This window comes from Salvia miltiorrhiza, chromosome 8, assembly GCF_028751815.1.
Source record: "Salvia miltiorrhiza cultivar Shanhuang (shh) chromosome 8, IMPLAD_Smil_shh, whole genome shotgun sequence".
Taxonomy (NCBI): Eukaryota; Viridiplantae; Streptophyta; class Magnoliopsida; order Lamiales; family Lamiaceae; genus Salvia; species Salvia miltiorrhiza.
The window spans coordinates 20,112,833-20,126,125 of record NC_080394.1 but is presented as its reverse complement, the minus strand read 5'-3'; the positions used below and the strand labels follow the sequence as shown (position 1 = coordinate 20,126,125).

At 40.1% G+C, this 13,293-nt stretch overlaps 1 protein-coding gene across 6 annotated transcripts; it reads left to right on the top strand.

Annotated features, from left to right (window-relative positions):
- The first annotated feature begins 4,579 nt into the window (after window positions 1–4,579).
- LOC131001746 (uncharacterized) lies at window positions 4,580–12,556 on the top strand. 6 transcript variants are annotated; one of them, XR_009094015.1, is made up of 6 exons: window positions 4,589–5,765; window positions 6,196–6,494; window positions 6,572–6,626; window positions 6,752–6,886; window positions 6,964–7,123; window positions 12,161–12,556. XR_009094015.1 is itself a non-coding variant. In XM_057928315.1 (5 exons), the coding sequence occupies exons 2-5, from the start codon at window positions 6,231–6,233 to the stop codon at window positions 12,169–12,171; spliced, it is 702 nt and encodes a 233-aa protein (XP_057784298.1). In that variant the 5' UTR covers window positions 4,580–5,765; window positions 6,196–6,230; the 3' UTR covers window positions 12,172–12,556. The 6 variants fall into 6 exon arrangements, 4 of the variants coding, with proteins under 4 accessions (XP_057784298.1, XP_057784295.1, XP_057784296.1 ...); XR_009094016.1 differs by lacking the exon at window positions 12,161–12,556 and adding an exon at window positions 10,751–11,122; XM_057928315.1 differs by having other exon boundaries at window positions 4,580–5,765; window positions 6,196–6,626.
- The last annotated feature ends 737 nt before the right edge of the window (window positions 12,557–13,293 follow it).

Here is a 13,293-nt window from a genome sequence, read left to right as displayed (position 1 = left end):
ATTTATTATTTTTTTTAATTTTTACACGCGCTGATTTTGAACGGCCGAGCGGGCTACACGTTAGAACGTGTAGCCCTCGTGTAACTTAGGGCTGCATCGCCTTACACGATGGGAGCCTTACACGAGTAGGCTGCTATCGTGTGGGCGATATGATGCTCTTAAGAAGCAGTGAATTGTAGAGTGATACGTGGTTGAATTTTTGATGAATATGGACAAGTGGCAGCTGCCAAAAAATAACACATAAATCTCTCTTCAAAAACAAAAGTAAAAAATCTACAAAATTTAATAAGAATATATGGGCTGACATGAATTAAAAAAAAATTGGATAAAAATGGGCTTATAAATACACATAGTCTTAACTAAAAATTAAATAAGACCCAAACTAGATAAATTAGCATAATAGTTCTATTTAGGCCAATTCAAATTAAAAGTAAATGAAAAATAAAATGTAAGACCATTTCCTTTGAGCTCGTCTGGTGTTAATATGAAATAAATTCACATAGTCACGTAATTGCATTTAATCCTTCTTGGTAAAATTTGATAAAACCTTTTATTAAAAGAAATACTCCCTCCGTCCCATGAAGCGTGACCCATTTCTTTTCGGCACGAGAATTAAGAAATTGATATTTTGTGTGTTAAGTGTGGTAGGTGAAAAAGTGAAAAGGTGAATAAAGGGTAAATTTTTTGCCATTTTTAGAAACAGGTCAAGATTCGTGGGACAACCCAAAAAGGAAAGTGGGTCACGCTTCGCGGGACGGAGGGAGTACCTTTTTTTTTTCTTCTTCCAAAATTTTTATCCGGACGATAATCCACTTAAATAATATTCTAAGTTCAAGTATTCTCGGGAAATCCTATTAGGAAAAATCGGGGTGTTACACCAACACTCAATCCTTGCAAAATTTTCTGAATGAGCGATAGGCACTGTGTTATTGATAGTTTTTTTGAAGATAAAGGAACTCCCAAATACTTGAATGGTAGCTCTCCTTGTACCAATCCAAACTCTTGCAATATTTCCAATTGAGTATCTATTGGGACTCCCCCAAAATAGATAGAGCTCTTAGCATTGTTGGCTTTCAAACCTGACACTTGAGAAAATTTGTCAAAAGCCCATAATAATTTCCTGACTGACTGCACATCACCCCTAGTGTAATACCCCGTATTTCGCTAGCTAAGTTTAGAATAATTTTTGAACTTAGATTTAAGATGATTCACGCCGGATTAAAGAAAATGATTTATTTTAATTCCAACACAAATAATTTACAAAGCCTTTGTAAATTTGAGTCATTTTAAATTCTTACGCATTGCATACTTATTTAAATTGAGCTTTTGCACGAGCTATTTATTTAGTGAACGTTGAACAAATTTTTACAGATCCGATAATTCAATCATAAGAAAATTTAGTTGTCAAATCCTCACTCACCTCACTCACACTCACGTCTCCATCAAAAGCCTTGCCCCTACCCTAAAGTCATGCTTCTACATAGCTTTTAGCCATACTTTGGCAGCCACCAACTCCCCTAATTTCAGCCCTCAAACATCTCTGCATAGTTGAAGGAAACCCATCCCTTGCACTTTCACTAGCAACTGAAATTTATTTGATCTCAAATATCCTTCAAATTACTCTCTCGTTCCAACCTATCCATGGAGTTTCAAGTATACAACAAGAGACCACCGTTCAAAGAACTCTTCCTCAACACACCATTATCACAAGGTTTCATTTTCTTCCCTTTAAACTACATGACTTGTTTTTACAATATTGAATGAGACACGTCCATTACTTTCACAAACACAAATCACAGCTAGCCAACAAAGAATCACAGCCATACATTAATTAAATGGTGATTTTATATATAAAAAAAGAAAAGAAAAAACCCAAAAAAAACCCTTGAAAGCACAGAAGGAGCAGTCTAAGGGCCGAACCTCATAAAAACCTTTTCACGGAAAACCCAGTGGGAAAAACTGTGAAAAGGAAAAAGAGTGCTCGTCTAAACACAAAACGAAAGTAGGGAAGAGCGGAAGGGATAGTTTCCGGAACTCCAGCCTAACCATCGTCCCCAAACTATCCCGGCTCTCACCCCACGAAAAAACAAAACGGCCGGTAAGACGCCGTCGCCGTAAGAAGAACAAACCCAAAAAAAGAAAAACGAGAGCAAAACATCCGGGTATATGCCATCTCCGTGAACACTCCACAACCCCCATCCCAAAATCCAAACGCCTGCCAAGTGATCGTAGAAAAACCCGAATCAGACAACAACCCATCAGCCTCAACTACCGTTTCTGACGCAGATGGCTATGCGAAGCCATGTCCAGGCGAACCGCAGCCCTAATCTCCTCAATCTCGTGCGGCCACCACCCTTCCGAACGTTGTTGGTTAGCCATTAAATCTGCCGCCTTGTTTCCTTCTCTAAAGATGTGAGAAACCTGCAGCGAGAAAGCATCTAACATCTTTAAAATCGTATTCCACGCCGCCTTAAAACGCCAAGGCACATTTAAAGAACGAGAATTAAGAATGGATATCACGTAGGTGGAATCGGCTTCAATCCAAAGCTTGTGCCATCCACGATTGTGAGCAATTTGAATCGCCGAGATAACAGCCAGGATTTCCGCTTCGAAGGCAAAACCCGAGCCACCTTTGAAGTGAAAACAACCACGCACCACATTCCAATTATCTCTAAACACCCCACCTGCAGCAATAGTGCCCGGAGCTCCCGTCGCCGAGCCATCAGTATTCACTTTGATCCACGGCGCCACAGGTGGCCACCAATGCACCTCTACAAACTCCGGAGGAGGAGCACTCCTGGTAGTAACACCCACTGCCCGGAGAATCAGATAATCCGACCAAGAATTCCACATATAGCCTAATTTAGTAAAGTTATCATCAATCTCTTTGAAAGCAACTTTCACAGTTTGAATGACACGACTTGCTTCGAACTTTTGATTATCAAAGATACAATTGTTTCTCTGCATCCAGATGGCCCAGATGACCGTGATGATACCCATTTTCCAGAAATTACCGGTGAGGGGACTAAGTTTATACTGCCAAGCTGCAACCAAGAAACTCTGAATATCATTCTCTTGCAACCCTTGCGTGAAATTAAACCACCCAAGAAACGTAGCCCAAATATTCTTCACACGCTCACAATTCCAGAAAAGGTGATCCTGAGAATCACTTCCTTTTAAGCAAAGCAAACAGACGTTTGGCATGATCATACCGTAGCGGATAAGGCGATCATAAGTCGGCACTCTATTATGAAGAAGACGCCAACAGATCAAAGAACGTCGAATCGGAATAAAAGATTCCCAAAGCCAAGAACCCCAAGACACCTTCGGAAAATGATGACAATGCTTGTTGAAGGCCAACGCAGTAGTGACATTCCCGTGCAACGAGGGTTTCCAGAAACGCACATCTCCCTCAGAATCACAGCCATACATACCTTCACTGAAATTCATCTAAAACAACTTTTATACGAAAAATACATATTTATTCATAATCTGTGCATATACTTATAAATGAAAGCATGATTCATTGAAAAGAAAAGAAAAGATCTTTATAAATGAAGAGTTTTGAAGCCTGTTGAAAAATGGAGTCTTGATCTTGATTTAGCTTGCCTTCAAGTCTGAGGTGTCGAGTTTGTTGGTAGTCTTGCTGATGAATCGAGTCAGGGGAGAGTGGATTGACGGCGGCAGCCACAGCTGCCCCCTGGTCGCCGGAATTCAAGAGAGAGAACATGGGTTGGGGCGGTGGCTGGTCTGGGCTGGGTATTTGTTGAGGTCAGGACGGCGGCAGCCATGGGTCGCTGTCGCTGGGATTTTTGAGAGGGAAGCGACTGTTGCGGCTTTGCTGAAATCGCCGGAAACCAGGGGGAGGCAATGGAACTCTTCGCCGTTGAAGGAGAGAGGTTCCCGGAGTTTAGTGAGAGAGGAAGAGTTTAGAGGTCGGTGCGTTGTTTGAGTCAGGGAGGCGAGAGGCTTGAGGGGCTCCTCGCCGGAAATTTCAGGCGGCAGCCTTAGGCGGTGGTAGATTTGGGGATCTAGGGGTTTATGGGGAGAGAGAGAGACGGTGCCGCCGCTCACAGGTGGGCGGTGGTGACCGAGGTAAAGGAGAGAGGAAGATGATGCGGTGAGTCGGGCAGGAGATGACGGGCGGCGGCTGGTTCGCTGCTTCGCCGGAGAAGAGAGGGAGCATGGCGGATCTGTGTGAGCCGAGAGAGAGTTGAGCGGGCTTCATTTTGAGAGTGAAGAGGGAGAGAACGAATTCAGTGAGGAAGAAAAGGGTTAGAAGTCACGGGCTGAGTTTGGGCCTTAACTGATGGACTTTATTTTCGTTTTATTTAAATTTAGCTGGGCCTTTATTTTATTTAAGGATTTTGGGGTGCAGTTTTGATTTGGGTGATTTTAAACACAGCCCCCAATTTTCTCACTATAGCCTCCTATTAAAAAAATAATAAAATTAATTATAGTTTTACTATTATACCCTTATAGCTTTTATTTTAAATTTATGATAAATTATAAATAAAAGTTAATTTAAAAATATAACACGTATAATCATTATTTATATAACCCAACTCAAATTCTAAGCAAATAATTCATTCATATAGCCTCCAACTCATTTAAGAATATCAACGAACATGAATGTTTTTTCTTTTTTCCAGAGTACCAACTACCATCCATTGGTCTTCATTTCACCCAACAGAGATTAATCTCTTCTTCTTCTTCTTCCGTTAGGCCACGAGATCTCTTTTCTCTCTTTCTCTTTCTCTAACAGATCTGGATTTTTTTTTTCCGGTACTATTTTTTCATCATGTTATGCAGATCAAATTTCTACCATGTTGAAATTCTGAAAATCCCCAATATTATCCATCCCAATTATAACTGCCGGAGTCGAGAAGCATTCGATTTCCCAGCACCAACAGCTTCTCGAATGAGGTATGCTCTGTGTTTCTCGGGTCTTGGAGAGGTTATCGCGCAGTTTTAGTTGTGGAAATAGAGCACAAATCTCAAAAATTCCACTTCCCTTGTTTCTAGGGTTTATCCTTTTCTCGCAAATCCTCCATTCACGAAAGCTATAATATTCATCCATAGTCAATTTGTCACTGCTTTAATTTTATAATTTTCTCTTCATTTGGGCGGTTGATCGGGAATTGATGGCGGCGGAGTGGCACCACTTCCTTCAATCGGTGTTGTAGGGAGTCATCTTCTCGTATCTGCTAGCGAAGCTATTCTTGTTGGGAGTCATCTTCTCGTACTTGCTAGCGAAGCTATTCTGGGTTATATTCGCCTTCCGCGACGAGAATCTGAGGATCACGCGCGCTGATTCCCCCGAACCTGAAGTTGAAGTGAGAGCAGCTGATTCTTCGGCTCGGAATTTGGATGAGAATGAGCCGTTGATCCGCGGAGGTGCGGTATCGGGGAATGAAAGCGTGGTGATGAGTGATCATAGTGATAGTGATGATGATTGGGAGGGTGTTGAGAGCACCGAATTGGATGAGATCTTCAGTGCCGCCACTGCGTTTGTTGCGGCCATGCCGACAGGGCGACGATGAAGGTGTCGAATGATGCCCAGCTACAGCTTTATAGCTTGTACATAAGATTGCGACTGAGGGACCGTGTTCGGCTCCCCAACCTATTGCCTTGAAAATGACAGCTAATATGAAAATCAACGTGGGTCGTTTAGTACGATTGGTGCGCTGGAAGGAGCACACTATCTGGCAACAGGGGAGCTCTTGAGCCTCAGCGAGCAGCATCTTGTGGATTGCAATCATGAGGTTTGTCTAATTGAGTTCTGCAAAAGTAAATAAATATTTGTATTGATTTAGTAAATCTTTTCCACTTTTAATGATCTTCATTTTATTGAATTGGTATATCTGTTGATGATCTTTCTCACTATTCAGTGCTTCCGTTAGTTACCATTGTTAAGGAGTCGAGGCAATAAGTTTGTTGTTGTTATTCTTAAATATGGTAATCGAGAGAAGCTAGGTTGAGAAAGAACAACATGATAGAGAATGTAGAGAGAATTGGTAATGTCTCTGATATCTTTCTTTAGATTACAATGCACCCTTTTATAGTGTAAGGGTGAATCAAATGTCAAACTACAATCTCTTAAAATCAAATACAATCTCTTAAAATCAAAAGCTAAAGATTTTATCGTTGAATTATTATTCATGATCTTTGAATAATAATCTTTGACTTATGCAGATGGTTATTTTCAACACTCCCCCTCAAGTTGAGTAATGACATTTCCGATACTTAACTTGTCCAGAACTTCTCTGAAGACTTTTGTGTTTACAGCCTTAGTCAATATGTCAGCCAACTGTTCATCCGATCGTATGAAAGGAAGTTCAATGATCCCACTATCGAGCTTCTCTTTGATGAAATGCCGATCGATCTCCACGTGTTTGGTTCTGTCGTGTTGTACGGGATTTTCAGATATACTAATCGCAGCTTTATTGTCACAGAAGAGCCGACTTCCCCTTCTTGGAGGAAAGCCAATCTCTGTAAGCAATCTCCGAAGCCACAGGATTTCAGTTATCCCACTTTTTACTCCTCTGAATTCTGCCTCTGCACTTGATAGGGCCACTACTTTCTGTTTTTTGCTTCTCCATGTGACCAAGTTTCCTCCAACGAAGGTAAAATATCCGGCGGTAGATTTCCTATCATTTGGGTTACTGGCCCAATCTGCGTCTGTAAACCCGTCAACTTCCAAATCTTCCTTTTTTTCAAGCAAAATCCCATAATCAGTGGTTCCTTTCAGATACCGGACAATTCTCAAAGCTGCCTCCATATGCTCCTTCTGGGGTTTGTGCATAAACTGACTTACTATTCCAACTGCATATGTGATGTCGGGCCGTGTATGGGAGAGATAGATGAGTTTCCCAACAAGGCGCTGGTATTTTCCTTGATCTGTTAAGTCAGCTCCCTCAACAATTGTTAATCCATGATTTATCACAATCGGTGTTTCTGCAGGTTTACACTCGAGTAGCCCAGTTTCTGCAAGTAAGTCAAGGACATACTTTCTTTGTCTCAGGAAGATTCCCTTTTTCGACCTTAAAATCTCAATTCCAAGGAAGTACTTCAGAGATCCAAGGTCTTTCATTTCAAATTCCAGGAACAAGTTTTTCTTCAGGTTTACTATCTCTTCAACATCGTCTCCTGTGATAATCATGTCATCAACATAAATGATTAAACATGTTACCTTTCCTTCTCTTCGTTTCACGAATAATGTATGATCAGAGTTACTCTGTTTATAGCCATTTTTTGCCATAGCTAAACAGAATCTCCCGAACCATACTCTGGGCGATTGCTTCAATCCATAGAGTGTCTTCTTTAGCCTGCACACTTGACCTGCCTCGAACTCTTCGGAATAACCTGGAGGAACTTCCATATATATCTCTGCATTGTCATCCAATTCTCCATGTAGGAAGGCATTAGTTACCTCCAACTGATGCAAAGGCCAATCCTTGCATGCTGCTACCGAGAGAAGTGTTCTTACTGTGTTCATCTTGGCCACTGGTGAGAATGTTTCTTCATAGTCTATCCCGTAGGTCTGAGTGTATCCTTTTGCAACCAACCTAGCTTTGTACCTCTCGATTGAACCATCTGCTCGCCTTTTGATTGAAAAAACCCATCTGCATCCCACTGGCCTCTTTCCTTCTGGCAGCACACATCTTTCCCATGTCCCATTCTTAATTAGTGCATCCATTTCCTTCTTCATGGCATCCCTCCAATGTTTATGTCTCATTGCCTCTTCTACTGTCTGGGGTACATCATCCTCTTCATAAAGAGCTGCTTCAAAGGCCCGTGCCATCTCTGTGAGTTGTCCTTGGGCAAGGTTGGCAATCGAGTACCTAGTCTTCCGTCCCTGCCAGTCTGGAGAGTATCGCTTTGGTGGTTTTCCCCTTGTACTTCGGGGAGGCAATGTGTACTGATCTGTGGCACCTGCCAACTCAGTACGTTCATCATCTTCATCCGTATCCCTTCCAGTTTCTGTGTCAGTGTCTTCATCCCTCTGTTCCTCAATGTTAGTATTAACTTGAGAACTATTGAGATTACTTACCTCAGGATTTGAAGATGAGGTTGATAGTGGGATCGACTCGCTGGACATCTCGAACTGAACCTGTGTTGTAGATGTCTCGGCGGGTGTGCTAACCTTCTCTGTTGGACCAACGTCTGGCACAGAACCTGGCAATGACACTGAGCTAGTTTGAGACGGATGAGAAGGTAGGGAAGGAAGGGTTGTTTGGACAGTGGATGGCGTATGGAGCCAACTTAGGGAGTCGACAATCTCATTTTTCTCCCCCTGACTCCCATGTTGGTGGAAAAAATATTCTGTTTCAACGAAGTCACAGTTTAAGGTAGTGTATAGGTGATTAGCTACAGGATCATAACATCTATACCCCTTCTGATTTTTGCCATACCCCAGGAAAACACACTTAACAGCATTTGGTGAGAACTTTGTACGATTTTGTTTAGGGATATGAACATAAACGGTGCATCCAAAAATTCTGGGTTCCAGTGTGAGGGATGAGGGTATTTCAGAGTGAGTAGCTAGGAACTCAAGGGGTGGTTTAAAGTTTAGGATATGAGTTGGCAGTCGATTCAAGAGGTAAACAGAGGTAGCTACGGCTTCGGGCCAGTAAGATTTAGGGACTTGGGAGTCGATGATAAGGGCTCTAGTCATCTCTAAAATGATCCTATTTTTCCGTTCAGCTACCCCATTCTGTTCAGGTGTGTAAGGACATGTTGTTTGGTGGACAAGGCCTTTTTCAGTGAAGAAGTTTTGCATCTTGGAATTTACATACTCCCCCCCATTATCAGATCTAAGGATTTGAATATTTTTCTTGTATTGTGTTTGTACTAGATTATAGAAGTGGGTGAACTTTTCAAAAACTTCACTTTTGGATTTTAAGAAATATACCCACGTCATTCTAGAACAATCGTCAACAAATAACAAAAAATATCTAAACCCATTATCACTAGTAACCGGAGCTGGACCCCAAACATCATAGTGAAGTAAAGAGAAAACTGACTTCACACGAGTATTATTAAGTTTAAAACTGTGACGATGGCTCTTAGCCAGAAAACATGTCTCACAGTTCAAAGGGTGTGAAGTAATAAGGTTTGGATAAATTAACCTTAAATATCCTATGGATGGGTGTCCTAACCGCCTATGCCAAAGCCAAGTCTGTTCCTCTACCAGTCCTTGAGTTAGCATCGCAACACCCTGTTGAGCCATCCTATCCACATAGTAGAGTCCTCGATATTCAGTGGCACGCCCAACTATCTTCCCCGTCCTCGTATCCTGTAAAATGCAGAAGCCAGGCTGCATTAGTAAGTTACAGTGTAATTCTCTCGTTACTTGGCTAACAGACACCAATTTGTGGGATAAAGACGGGATATATAAGCAGTTTGGAAGACATAATTCAGAGGATAATTTAATAGTTCCAGCTCCTTCTACATATGCTAAATTTCCACTAGCAGTTTTAACATATTTTTTCTGGGTAGGAAAAATTTCCATAAAATCCGAGGCATCAAAGGACATAGTATCTGTGGCTCCACAATCAAAAATCCAATGGTAGTCTTTATATGGTGTTCCAGAATTAGAGGAGGATACTGCTAAGGTCTGAACAAAATAAGAGCTGTGAATGAGTGAGGGGTTTAAAAGGTATAACCCCTCATTACCTTCCCCTTCGTGAACCCTAGCCGCCAGGGCACCTCCTCTCTCCTCGTTAATGCGCGTCTGTGGAGGTGGTGGTCTGACATTGCCTGCCGGAGTTCCGGCGTTGGCGGCTCGTGTATCACCGCCTGACCACGCCCCGCCAGTCGTTGCAGCAGACACGATTGACGTCGGTCTTGTGCCGCTGACCGCCACCGTCGCTTGTCCATTCGGGCTCCACGGTTGATTCTGATTTTTGGACGCAGCTCTTGATTTCTTCATTTCGTCCCACCATTCGGGAAATCCGATGAGTAAGAAACATCCCTCCTTGGTATGTTTTTTACCTCCACAGTGTGTGCAAACGAGTTTGCTCTTGTCGATTTCCCCTTTCCTGTTGTTCCAGGTTTGATTTCCTTGCTGTGGTCGATTGGAGAGCGGTGGTGGTCGGCTGTGGTTGACCGCGGCGAGTCCGGACCCGATTCCTACGGTCGGCGATTCAGAGGATTTGAGGATTTGTTTGAGGAATTCTGCAAATTGTGCAGCAAATTCCATCGGGAAATTTGGTGGGGTGTGGCTAGTTTTTTCTGTGTCTGAAGTTTCTTGTTCTGACATGGTTTGATTTGATGTTGAGCAAATTTGTAGGGGAGGAAAAAATATACAGTGCTGAACAGTAACTTGAACAGTAACTGCCACGTCACAGTAACTTGAACAGTACTTTACTATTCACCTTCTCTCCCAACCCTTCACCTGCTCCTCTCTCTCTCTAGATTGCAGAAAAAATTTTTCTGCTTTGGTTTGGTGTGTAGTAAATTTGTAGGGTTCTTTTTGGTGGTTAACCTGCTCTGATCTATCTTAAATATGGTAATCGAGAGAAGCTAGGTTGAGAAAGAACAACATGATAGAGAATGTAGAGAGAATTGGTAATGTCTCTGATATCTTTCTTTAGATTACAATGCACCCTTTTATAGTGTAAGGGTGAATCAAATGTCAAACTACAATCTCTTAAAATCAAATACAATCTCTTAAAATCAAAAGCTAAAGATTTTATCGTTGAATTATTATTCATGATCTTTGAATAATAATCTTTGACTTATGCAGATGGTTATTTTCAACAGTTATTTGAACTCAAGTCAATAAGCGATGTCGTTACATGAGATGATTTGATATGCACGTTAGTAGTGAACTTTACCATCATGGGATAGTGAAGTATGAGAAGTTGTCATTTCATCGGTGTCAAATTCGTGCAAGATGTTTTTCATCTTGTTTTTAATCCACTGAATATGTATTTTGGTGAATCAAGTTCTTTCTCCATCTCAATCTTTTGTGCTTGACTTCTATAATGTCTTTAGGAACTTTTACTATTGGAAACTTGTTTAGAATAAGCAACAGAATATCAAATTATATACATTTTAGTTTGTGCAGTTAATTGTAAATATGTAGACTTTGCGTTATTATAATTTGAACTTTGAATAATGGGAGCCCTATATACATTGATTTTAAAATACTTTGAATTTAAGGTCTTGATATTTGAACTAGTTTCAGTTAAGGGATTTTTTATCTTTAAGAAACTAGTAGATTGTATAAGATCAGTCTCGCCTACTCTTATGCAGTATGTTTCTTGAAGATGTTTAGGAGCATGTTTTGTATTAATTATGTATGTTTTAGAGTTTATGGAGGTGAAAAGTAATATAACAGCTCTCTGATCTGAGATACCTTAAATAATTTTGATTTTCAAAAAAATCTCTATTCAGCCAAATGGTCAAACTTGCTTCTATAAGGTCTATGTTTCTCTCTGTTACATTTTCAGATCTGGATGTGAAGGAAATTAAGATCGAAGCAAATACGGTTGGAAGATATGATAGTATTCACATGCATTGATTGTTATAGGTCATATTCACTAGTCCACATATTTAGATTCAGTTATGAGTTTTTATTCTGTATAGGTCTATAACACTTATGATTATCTTGGTATAACCAATATTTTACCACAACCAGTAATATACATGTTTGGTGCATATAATCTGCCTCAAGTTAGATAACATCAAGTCGTTCTTGTGAAAATTTAAAACTTGATATCTTTTAAAATGATATTAAAGTTTTAGCAGCTTTATTATTTAACTGTTCGATTGAAAAGAGTAACTAGGCGACATCAATGACTAGTAAACTGTAGGGCCAACTAACATATTTTATCTTAAATGTTGGCAATAATGTGATTATGAAAATTAAAATAAGGCTAGCCCCGTGCATAATGTTTATGATAATAATTGAGGAGATATATTCATTGTAACTTGCACATAGTTTTTGTTGAAGCTGAACTAAGATTCTATCAAATTCTTGATCGAAATTCTCATAAAAATATACACTGTTTTCCCTTCAATCATGGCGGCCTATGCAACCTTAGTTTATCTTATGCATATCATCGATGATATCGAGCATCATCCTTCCCATCCAATTTCTCTAAACAAATAGAAAGTTTAATCTCTCATAGAAACTGTTATGTTCTTGCAGGAATTTCTTGAAGGTTATAAATCCCCTATATGGAGATGAAGCTGATTCACTGGAGTTGCGTATCGCAGATGCAACTTATGCGACTGAAGATGCTATCAAATCTCATATTGTGGGCATGGTTCAGCTGAGCAGGTCGAAAGAAACCAAAGATACTATGGAATCTCATATTGTGGGGAAGGTCCAGCTGAGCAGATCCAAAGAAGCCCTGCTTCTTCAACAGTTTTCGATAACCAAAAACAATGCAAAAAGTTCATTCTCTTATGTGCACAGTTTGTGGCTAAAAATCTGAATTAGCTTTGCATTTGACAATATACTCTTTAGAACATTGCTTGATGGTCAACCTGTTATAACTACAAACCTTATATATGTAGAATATCATTTAGTGAATTCACAAAATCATATGTTATATAACTACAAATCGTGTAGTTATAATTCATTAACCATAAAGAGTATTGAAACAATAGATATACTATAATTTAATTAACCATAAAGAGTATTAAAACAATTCATCCAACAAAAATATAAACATATTATGGATCATCTAAGTTGATGATCTTTTCACAACCAGGATTTGACTCTATTGGTAACAGCGCTTTAAATTCATTGATGCGATCTAAAAAAGGGATATCCCACCCTGCTGCAGATTCAAGCCGACAGTATCTCCAATTAGGCACAATAGGAGGTATCGGTGCAACATTATCCAACAAAACCTACAAAAAGATTAAAACAATCGTAATTAATAGAATAAATATGAGAATATTTTATTTAAGAAAAAAACGTGAAAAATACCTGTACAAAATGACTGCCATTCACAAATCCAATCGCTATTATCTTACATTGTGGCGGCGGCGGTGAGCTGGACCGTAAAGGAAGATATGTGCAGCTTTGTTGTTTAGAAATAGAAATGAATACCACATTATATCTTGTGGCAACCAAATGACCCATATCCGGTAAAGACATCCAATTTTCATATGGGGCTGGAATCGTAAAATAAGATAAAGCCTTCAACAACTGAGCAACAAGTTCTCCTGATCCATAGAACTTGGTATAATAAGATCGATGATGACACAACTCTTCAACTAAGTCTTCTCGAACTTTTAACCAACAATCCTCCCCAAAACCAAGCTGACCAG

Excerpts from the sequence above, each read along its gene's own strand:
- LOC131001746 (XM_057928312.1), top strand. The coding sequence starts at position 6,231 with ATGACATTTCCGATACTTAACTTGTCCAGAACTTCTCTGAAGACTTTT. Across the intron at positions 6,887-6,963 it reads AGTTTCCCAACAAGGCGCTG|GTTTACACTCGAGTAGCCCA; the intron begins GTATTTTCCTTG and ends GTGTTTCTGCAG. Across the intron at positions 7,124-10,750 it reads AGGAACAAGTTTTTCTTCAG|ATGGTTATTTTCAACAGTTA; the intron begins GTTTACTATCTC and ends TGACTTATGCAG.